Genomic DNA, 10,766 nt, shown 5'->3' on the forward strand with positions numbered 1-10,766 from the left:
TACAGGTGACACATGAGGTGGAGGCGGCTGGGCCGGGCCCCCGCAGTGCCGGGCTGCATCAGAGGAGGCCGGGCCCCAGCAGCGGCGGAGGAGGCTGGGGCCCCAGCTGCTCCAGGATAATTGCAAGAGATGGCGGCAGGCGCCCGGCAGTGAGGAGAGAGCTGGTGGGAGGAGAAATCACATCAGCCTGCAGGCACACTCTGGGGCAGCGCTGGGGCCTCAGCCAGGAGGAACGAGCAGCAGACACTGGATTTCAGAGCCCACCACCTCTCCCTGCTGCATGTGTCAAACGAGGTATGTGCCTAATTAAGTCACATTGTTTTAACCCTCTGTAACTGATGGAATTGTTCTGCATTTATGTGTAAAGTATTGCTGGAAGTTGTAGCCCTCTATAGCTGGTGCGATTCAGCATTGCAGCAGTGCAGAATGGCATCAGCTATAGAGGACTACAACTCCCAGCAATACTTCAATATATAATGAGATTATTATACAAATCAACATATTGCAGAATCAGTGGAAGTCCTGAGCTTGTATTTCTGCTCTCAGGTGGCCATTGCGGGCTTTCAGGTGGTCAGTTGGTCAGTATAGGCATTGTAAAAAAAATCTTGCACCTGGGCCCTTTGATCCTTAGGTCCGCCACTGTATGGCAATATAGAGTGTGATAGAACACTATGGCTTCCATGTATAAAGCCACCTTCAATAAACCGTGTGTTTACATCGCCATATTAGTGAAGCTTATGTTTTGCTTCTGTATTGTGCCTCCATATGTTTCCAAATGGGGAAAACATTACACAGAAATTTACATTTCAGCATCCAGACTGAAGTATAGTAGATAAGCCACATATGTAATGACACTTACACTTACTGCACCAATCCAATATGGTTATTTATACTTGAACTCCGGCCCTACCTTCAGTCTTGCACATTTGCACAGGCTCCTGTACTGAAATTGCTTACTCTGATATCACTGCACACTATAGGTTTCTCACAATATGCAATAGAAGCTGGAGCAAGTCAGATGCAGCCCACCTAATTTCCTGGCTGGAGGATGTCCAGGATCATCTAGGCACACCCCTATCTTGTGATGAGGAAAAAACTGAAAGTGCCGGACCCCATGTCTGTCTATGGGGAATCTGATTTAAACGGACATGTGTCCATTTACATCAGATTACCTCCGGTCTGGCACGATCTGGTCCGTCGAAACGGATCAATGGTCCGTCTATTTTACCAGACCTAGCTGGTGCCGGGGCAAACCAGGTGTAAATTGATGCTCGTCTGTTTAAACCCGACTGCCCATAGACTTGCATAGAGCTTCCGATCGGGTCGGCTGAAAAACTGCTCATGTGAAAGGGGCCTTACTGTTCCTGGCCTGCCACTTTCAATCATTATTTCAGTTCAGTTCAGTTTCTGAAGGTCTCAGCATCACATATGGACAATGCCTGGGGTTGTCTGTAAACAAATGCAGCCTGTCTAGGAACACTCACTCTTCCAGACTGACAACCACCATCATTGCATAGCTCCTCCCAAAAGTCAGCCTACTGCGTGCATCAGGGCTCAGGAGCTCTTGAGAAAAATACTAAGGCAGGGTGCTGTGATGTTTCAGGAAGCTATGTACAGGATCCTGCCAGCCTCTCCCACAAGCAATGATCTGCTGGCATTATATAGAAAAGCACAGAGACCCAGTGCTGATGACGTATCTAATGAAAACAAAAAGGTATTTTTCTTAAAAATGTAATTAGCATGTTGGTGAGGAGAGAAAGAGGGACCAGATAAGACAAAATACACTATACTTCAGCCTTAGAAAATGTGCACACTTTGCTAGTCTTGACTAGTGATCGGCCCATCACATTCGAACGGCCGAAAAGTTCAAATACGAACTCGAACCTAATGCAAGTCAATGGGGGTCGAACGTTCGAAAATGAATGTCTCCTTTAAGAGGGCTTATATGCAAAGTTATTGGCCATAAAAGGTGTATGGGGGTCCGGGTACTGCCCTGGGGGACAGGAATCAATGACAAAAAAAAAATACAGTTTTTAAAGGAGCAGTGATTTTAACATCACTTAAAGGGTAAGAATAAAAATGAAAAATTCCTTCAAATATCGTGCCTTGGGGGTCCCCTTAACTTGCCTGTGAAGTGGTCACACTGTACGACGTATAGAACCTGCTGCAGCAAAACTGACATTTCGAAAAAACAAAATTACATTTTTTTTTTCCTTCTCTTAAAGTGTGCAATTCCCCCTCCCAAACAATACCAGACCCTTTAGGTCTGGTAGAAATGTTAGGAGGGACCATTTTAAAAAAAACAACTGTGTAGGGTTCCCCCTAAAAGTCCTACCAGACCCTTAAGGTCTGGTAGGAATATTTAGGAGGGACCCCATGTAGAAAAAAACAAAAACAAAAGTGTGTTGGGTTCCCCCTCAAAGTCATAACAGGCCCTTAAGGTCTGATGCCTGGCCCCCTCTGTCACCGGGCCCCGCCTCCTCCTTTGCTGCCGCCCCCGGGCCCCGCCTCCTCCTCCACTGCCGGGTCCAGCCTCCTCCACCGCCGCTGCTGGCTCTCACTGACTCAGCAGTGGCTGTGGAGAGGAACACACCGCTGCACAGATCACTGTCAGTGATCTGAACAGCAGCACGTTCCTCTTCACAGCCGCCAGTGACAGCCAGCAGCATGAGATGCCATAGCAACACAGGCGGCCTGCACAGCATCAGGGATGTCCTGGCCAAGGCCCCTGTGCCGCCTGGGTCGCTATGGCGATTGTTATGCCACTGTGTGCATGCCCAGGTTGACTTTCCTTCCTATCATTAGGAAAATCATATGAATATCTTCGAAGACATTTTGAGGCATGTTTATAAAGCAGTGAATGTGACATTCAACAAAAAATTACTACAAGTGAATAAATGCACCAGGAAGACACACCTGCAGGGAATGTTTGGTGAATGTCACATTCACTGTTTTAGCAATATACTTTTTTGATAGTTTTTAATGAACAATATAAATCATACATCTTACCTGTTTTTCATAAACAAAAAGAACAATAGCCAGAATGACTTCGGTCAGTAGAATCAGAAGGAGCAAAATAAAGAACTAAAAGAAGCAAAAAAAGAGAATGTCCTTAAATTACCTTCTTTGTGAAATCAAGAACATTACCTAATGAGGTATATCAATATAATCTCTTTTGCCCATAAAGCAAATTAGTGTTGCAAAATAACAATGGTCATCACATTACCCCTTACCGTTGTGGTAATGGAACCTAGTTAAAGAGGAAACACTTTATTGAATGTAGACATTTTGGCCAACAGTTGCTCAAAGTAATAGTTAAACTATATAGACTATTTTTGTTTCCAATGGTCATTACAATGTTTTTGTAGTTTTGGATAGAGTGTGGAAGATTAATAATTTCTTTAAGGTTTTTATTTCTGTCTTGATTCACCTGGGAAGGTTTTCTCTCACCTCCTGTACCTGTGATGCCTGTACAAGAGATGGGGGGAGTGGTAGTCGCCAAGACAGGATGGCACGGGCAGCAATAAAACCATTGTCAGAAGTTTTAATCTTTCCACATTCTACTACATATATGTATTTATTTTTGTCCGTGAAGCCTGCAGGAGAGATTTCTCATCACTTCCTGTCCTGACAAGTCAGAGGAAATCTCATCAGCAGGGACAAATATGGTCTATAAGAGACTGTAACCCTCTTCAAAACTCAATAAAGTGCACATCATTCAAATGTTTAGGTTTTCTGTAGGTTCCTTGTATCTGATAGATCATCAAAAAGTAATGGTGGAGTGTTAGAACCCCCCCATCTTCCTCCACAAACACCAAACACACACACACACACACACACACACACAAACACATACACACACACACAAACACTGTTAGACCTGCTTCCCCATTGATACTGAGCAGTTCTGTTACATGCTTGTCTCCTGGAAAATGCAACTATAATTCCAAAAATATGGTTGATAAGATCTATCACTAATAAAATATGGTTGTGACTATAAGGGGTTACCCACATTTTCTGCTAGCAAACCAACACCTGCCCCCTGTAGATACCAATGCTTCTTCCACCACCCAGGATGAATTTCAAAAAGAAAAGTCAATACTCACAGTGAGAAGTAAACACTTATTCTCCTTAATTGCTCCCATGCATCCTACAAATCCAAATACCATTATAACACAGCCAAAAATAATCAAGATATTGCCAGTTGTGAGAGATGGAATGTCTGGAAATAGGGACCCATAGATGTTATGAACGACAAAGTAGATTCCTATAGCTATGATGGAGCATCCAATTGCCTGTAAAATAAATACATAAATGAGATATTGTAAGAGCATCAAGGTGTTGTCTGTAATACAACATTAATACTGCATTTATCGTTTAAAATAACAAGCTGTTTTTAGAAACCTGTCAGGCACACATTTTCATAATATCAAAATGTATGTCTTCAGCACACACTTATTGTCATGCAACACATTTTCTAACTGCTTAAGTCATAAAATTCAGCAGAAAAATTAATGCAATGTTTTAAGGCCACTCAGGGCCCATCAATGCCGAAGTTACATCACACCAAATCAAACAGAAACCATAAAGTGACACTAAACTCAAGAGTTAAACCTTATAAATGCATTAAAGTGCCCTAACTATTAACAAAATTGTATCTTATTTGTGTATCACTCGGCTGTAGATCCTCAAATCATCTCTGAATTCATGTTGACACTGTCCTTCCTTCTGGAGGGTGGAAACTTTTGTTCCCCATGGTCCTTGTGTGTGTTGTAAAGTAGCCACTGCTCCAAGCTCGCTCCTGGGATAGACTATAGTTTTAAGGCACAAGGCAGTGTGGTTTCCACATATTCTGTAGAAGACGCGCAACTAAGACCTCTGTTTTTAGCATTAGTAGTTAGACTGTTTTTTTTTTTTCTTTGCAGGCTGGCTGTTGAGTGTGCTAGGAAACATTTAGCTATTGTACTATTTAAAGCCCTTCCATGTGCACCTTGCTTTAACCAATTCCGGGTCGAATGTACAAGCAATCTGGCGTCTATACAGCCACCGCATCGGTTGTACTATGTGGCAGTGTTTCCTCCCCGCCGGGGCCGCCGTCTGCTTCCCTGGGCTCAGCTGGCCCCTGTGCAGGGCCCGGAACCGGCACGGTGGGTCTCCCCGCAACAATTCCGGCTGCTGATCTCTCCTCCGAAAACTGGATCCGGTAGTGATGTGTACTACATCACTCCCGGTGTCACTGTTTACATTCTCCAGCTCTTGCAGCCAGGAAAAGAAGCTGGTGAAGCAGATCTCTGCTTCCTCAGCTTCTTTGGGGTCCCTAGGTGACATTAGGGATCTGAAAGACCCCTGATGTCTCCATAAAGAGGACCTGTCACACCCTGTCTGCTATTACATAGGGGGGTTGTTAGCCCCCTATGTGATAGCAAATAAGGTTAGTGTAACAAAAAAAAAATTGTTTCAAAAATCAAAAAATGAAAGTAACATATAAGAAAATGTAAAAAATGGCAAAAAAGCTTTTAAAGTTCCCCCCAGGTGCACACACACATACACAAATACGCGTTAGTATGCCTACGTGCAAAAACGAAAATTGCGCTACACATGTTATATATCGCCGCAAACGTCGAAGTGAAAGCAATAATTCTAGGGCCATCAATCACTGTTCGCACTTAACTGATGAGTGGTAAAAGCTTTTAAAGTGACCCTATGGGAAATTTTGTGTATTGCAGTTTTTTGCAGCTTCACGGGCGAATGCAATTTTAAGGCTTGGCATGTTTGGTATCTATTTACCTGACGTGACCCCATCTTTTATATTTTACCAAACAATTGGGTATTATATTCTGTTTCTGTGCACTAAATTTCATTTTAGTGTATTTTATCCTAAAAATATTGGTTTGATAAGCATTTGTGCAAATACTGTGAAACAAAAAATTTCAACTAGCCTTTTTTTATTCTACAGTTTAAAAAAAAGAGTTGTAAATACGGGCAATAGGTAAAACCAAGGATCATCATAACTTAAATTTGTGGTGTACAAAGGCAGCTACAAGCAGCAGGAAATAAGTGATGAATGCTTGCGTGAATGCCAGATGTATGCAAGAATGCTGCTGTCATTCTTGGGAAATGGCCACAGAAGGTGACTTCTGCCATGCTTGCATAAGGTTATTATGTAACAGGAAGTCACTGGGCAAAGCACAGGTCTACTTTAAAATGTCTCTCCAGCCAAAAATGATAAAGTCTCCTTTGCATCATTCCTATAGTATAAACACATTGAGATAATCCTCCTTCTTTATAGTTGTATTACAATTGCTTGCTGATCCTGCTGTTCTCCGGAATCTGACTATATTTACTGTCGGGCCGACAACGCTACTCAGCCTCTTTTCAAATTGCTGATCTAACAAGCATTGTCAGCACCTGGAAGAAGCGCCATTAAATTATGTATTATTTTACAGGATTTATATAGCACCAACAGTTTGTGCAGCGCTTTACAATATAAGAAACACATTACAGTTAAAATGCAATTTTAAAAAAGATGGTTAGGGGTGCTTTGCCAGAGGGAGCTTGCAATCATTGTAAGTTATTATTATCAGCATATGAAATAGCTTAAAAACATTTTGTCTTTAATATCACTTTACAGGTATAAGGGCATTTGTTTGCATCTGATTGCTTCAGAACAGCATTCCAACTCAATGGTAATGCAAAAACAACTCATAGCAGCTCAGAAGGCAGTCAGAAGCAGCAGATTATATATATTGTGACAGGGTACACGACTCTGTGTATGTCAGTGAGAGGTTGAAAAGGGCAGCTTTCCCTGGCTAGGAAAGGGTTAAGCCTGGCCCAACAGGTAAACCTCCTCTCTCTCTATTAATTAGGCTGCACCTGATAGTGACTGAGAGGGAGTGAGAGCTCAGAGCAAGATCCAGGCTGCACTGGATGGACACAGACTGGAGAGTGTAATATGCTTCTAAGTAATGCTTGTTTAAATCTGTTTTCTTTAGATAAGCAAATTCCCACCAGAAATTATCGTCAACATTAAACCATCAAAAACAACTGCATGCAGTACTAGAAGTACTTACCCAAAACAATAAATTGAAGGCAAACAGCATATACTTGAGCACTCTGATACACTTACTCATTCTTGTAGTTTTGAAGTCTGAAAATATACAGCACAAAAAGTTTTGTGTTATTTTTTTAACATGTATTTGTAATCCAGTATATAACAATATAATAGAGTAAGATCAGTTTTATTTTAGTGTGACATATATGATTGCTCAGAGAGTCAGATAGAACAAAAGGGTCTTGAAGAAAATGACATAATTCCCAATAACAGTGAAAGGGACATGTGTCTAGCACAGCTGTCTCAAAGTACCGGCCCAACTCCGGCCCGCGAGCCAGTACTAAGTGGCCCGCAGCCAGCTGACAAAACGGGCACACGGTCACGGACCACGTGCCCGACTTGCGGGAGCAGCTACACGGTCTGCATCTCCGATGGATGCAGACCGCAGAGCTGCTCCTGTCAGCTCCGGGCGGAGCTCTGTCAGTCCTGAGCTCCGGCCGAATGATGGATCATTAGTAAGGTCTAGTGCAGACCTTACTAATGATCACCACTAGATCACCAGGGCATGACGAGACGATGTGCCTCCTCCCTGCACGGATGAAAGCAGGTGAGGGGGCTTGGAAGGAAAGGAGGGAGGGAGGAAGTTTATGATGTCTGCTGGGGTGCTTGGGAGGGGGGAAGTTTATTATTATATGTGCTGGAGGGGCAGTGTATTAAATGTGTGAGGGGGGCTTGGAAGGAAAGGAGGGAGGAGGGACTAAAGGTGTACCCTGATGTGAATAAACCCCCTTGCCCGCACCCCCACAACCCATGCCCCGGGGCTTGTGGGGAAGAGACCCTTGTCCCCATTGGCACGTGAAGAAGGTGCTTTTCCAGGGGCAACCCTGAAAAAGCAACCCCCACAGGGCTGAGGGCATGTGGCCTGGTATGCACAAATTTGAAAGTTATTTTCTTAACTTTTTTTAATTATTCTTTTTTTTTACATTTATTTAAATTATTTTCAAACGTTTTTGTTTTCCTTTGTTCACATTTTTTTATATTCTGCTCATTCCCCCGGAGGTAGCGAGCAGAATAGCAAGGCCGAATGAAAATAGGGGCGAACGGCAGCGAGCGAGCTGCCGTAGCTTCGGCTCAGCCGATCCAGATGCTGGATCGGCTGGTTCGAACACCTTCTGCAGTTCGGCTCAGCTATCGAAAACAGTGCCGCTACAGACTGGCTTCCTGGCCAATCAGGAAGATGACCCATTGCCTTGCTTCCTGATTGGCTGAGAAGCTGGTTTCATGTTCCCTTGCAGCACTGCATACTGGCTTCCTGACCAATGAGTAAGCGGGGTGGCAGGTCATGACGTACTGCCCTTCTTCCTGATTGGTCAGGAAGCAAGGCTGACTGTCGCCTGAGTGTCGCAAAGGTGCATGGAATCTCCCTCTGACCAGCAGCTCTGGTATCGGAGCATATGAGTACTTGCCCAAATGCTCAGTATCGGCACAGGTACTAGTATTGGTGCAACCCTAAATTTTACCGTTGGGGTCACCACAACTTGGCAAATGTTACCAAGTGGACCGGGCCCTAGAAAGGTTGAGAACCACTGCTTTAAGTAGTAACTTTCTACTTATTCACTTTGTAGTTACATTACTAAAGCCAGTGGTAGGCAACCTTTTGGCCCTCCAGATGTTGTGGACTACATCTCCCATGATGCTCTTACAGCCATAATGCTTGCAAAGCATTAGCAGAGATGTAGTCCACAACATCTGGTGGGCTGAAGATTGCTTACAGTATTAACCGGTATGTTTCCATATGAACTCCTAATGCCTCTCTGGTGCAATGTTAACCCCCTGACATAAAACTTTCTGGTGCAATGTTAATTATTGGTTTCCTATATTTCCCCTGTTAATTACTGGGTGCAGACTGAGGACACCTGGCCAAACATATTTGTAATATCTCAGTAGGCAAAACTATACATATTAACTAAAACATCATGTACAATATCCACCAAGTCGGCACAAACAGGAAACAAATGAATCTAGTTCTATGTAAGATTTAATAACGTTGTGTAAAGTCAGTGTGGTTTGATAACATATAAAGTGCAGTATCTCCTAAACCAAAGCAGCACAAACGTTTGTTTTTGCAGCACAAACGCAGCACAAAAGAATGGTATATTTTATTCAGGTTTTAAAACCGGGGGCGCCAACTTCACACAGCTAGCGGAAAGGGGAGAATATGCAAACAATATCTTGTTTTCTTTCTATACTCCATACTGAATATTTGTTTACACTATCTTGCATCTGTGCCTTAGTATTATAGAGAAAAGGAAAGAGAGGAAGGAAAAGAAAGAGGCTAAGATACACTTGTCTTCACACTTTCCCTTTCCTTTTTTCCAAAATCATTCTTTTCTCATAATACTGAACTGCAATTTGCAGCAAAGATTTTTACATAATGTACTGTGTTGCATAACAAAATAATAAAAAAGCCACATGTTTGCCATAACTGAGGTTTCCTCTGTGAAACAACGTAGTGTGACGTTTGTGGCATTGTCAACAAACCAAAAAAGACAAATGAAAGGTTTGAAAGCCAGTAGCCACACCTTTACTACTATACAGTACAATATAGGGTTGCACAGATACCAAGTACAGTACTCGGTACAAGTACACGTACAAGTACCGATACTTTTGAGCTCCAAGACTAGACTAGAGAAAAATTCAAAAGTTAGTAGGCAGCTGTCATTTGTAAGGAGCACATGGAGCTCCTGGGATTTGTACATCTCTGTTTTAATGTACGATTTTGTTTTTATAAATATAAATAAAGGGATGCACAGATACCAGTTTTGCGAGTACGAGTACTGGTAATTGCCGAGTACTTACAAGTACGAGTACTGATACATTTTTGTTTATTGTCATGTGACAGTTTTTCTAAAACAATACAGACTAATGATTTCAGGACAGTGGTGGAGCTCCAGAGCCAGGTCCTAGCTGCAACCGCTGCAACCCTGGTAGTTCTCATGAAAATGCCAAAGTATCTGTGCATCCCTAGTACAATACCTTTTAAATACCTTGTATCTAAGGGTCAGAACCTTTGTCAGGTTGCCATTTGTGTCCCAGAGAGGATTTTCTCCACTATAGGTTCACTTATTTAACTAAAGATACACTGAAAAAAGAAGACATTCTATGCTTACCCTTCTGGCAGACCATGTCTTTAAACATTACCCTTTGCTAATCCCCAGCGGCTGCAGGTCCCTGTCACTTCCATGTGTGTTCATGCCTGCTCTTCCATTACATACTAGGTTTCTCCCGCCGGGTAATACATACATCACTACAGGATGTATTAGCTTTTGGGAGGAACCATAGTCTGTGGCAGGTGTGGAAGCAGATATTCAACACAGTCAGAAGCCACAGAAGCCGGGTAACACAATAGAGGCAGTTTAAAGACATGATCAACCAGAAAGGTAAGTACAGAGCAGCATTTCTCAACCTTTTTTCACCCTCAAAAAGTATGCAAAAAGTATGGAGGGGGGGATGGACCCCACGCAAGAACACATGAAAAAGTGGGGTTCCATCCTTTGGATCAAAGTCCCGGTTAACATCAGTAGCCCCTTTCACATTAGAAGCCCCCTCTTTTAACAAGAGAATCCTCCTCCTTTCACATCAGAAGCTCCTCTTTCTTTTAAAGGTCCCCCTTCACATCAGGAGTCCACCCCCCCCCCCCCCCCCACCCCACCCC

General features: G+C 43.0%; 1 protein-coding gene across 1 annotated transcript in view; it reads right to left on the bottom strand.

Annotated features, from left to right (window-relative positions):
- Nucleotides 1-10,766, bottom strand: part of CD53 (CD53 molecule) — a 33,487-nt gene that overhangs the window by 14,157 nt on the left and 8,564 nt on the right. Inside the window, exons 2-4 of the mRNA XM_018567574.1 lie at nucleotides 7,071-7,147; nucleotides 4,107-4,295; nucleotides 3,010-3,084 (exon numbers count right to left, since the gene is read on the bottom strand). Coding sequence (XP_018423076.1) covers nucleotides 3,010-3,084; nucleotides 4,107-4,295; nucleotides 7,071-7,130 — 324 coding nt within the window. The 5' untranslated portion in view covers nucleotides 7,131-7,147. The remainder of the gene's footprint in view (nucleotides 1-3,009; nucleotides 3,085-4,106; nucleotides 4,296-7,070; nucleotides 7,148-10,766) is intronic.

Source organism: Nanorana parkeri, unplaced genomic scaffold (assembly GCF_000935625.1).
Source record: "Nanorana parkeri isolate BGI_ZX_2015 unplaced genomic scaffold, ASM93562v1 scaffold1066, whole genome shotgun sequence".
Lineage (NCBI taxonomy): Eukaryota > Metazoa > Chordata > Amphibia > Anura > Dicroglossidae > Nanorana > Nanorana parkeri.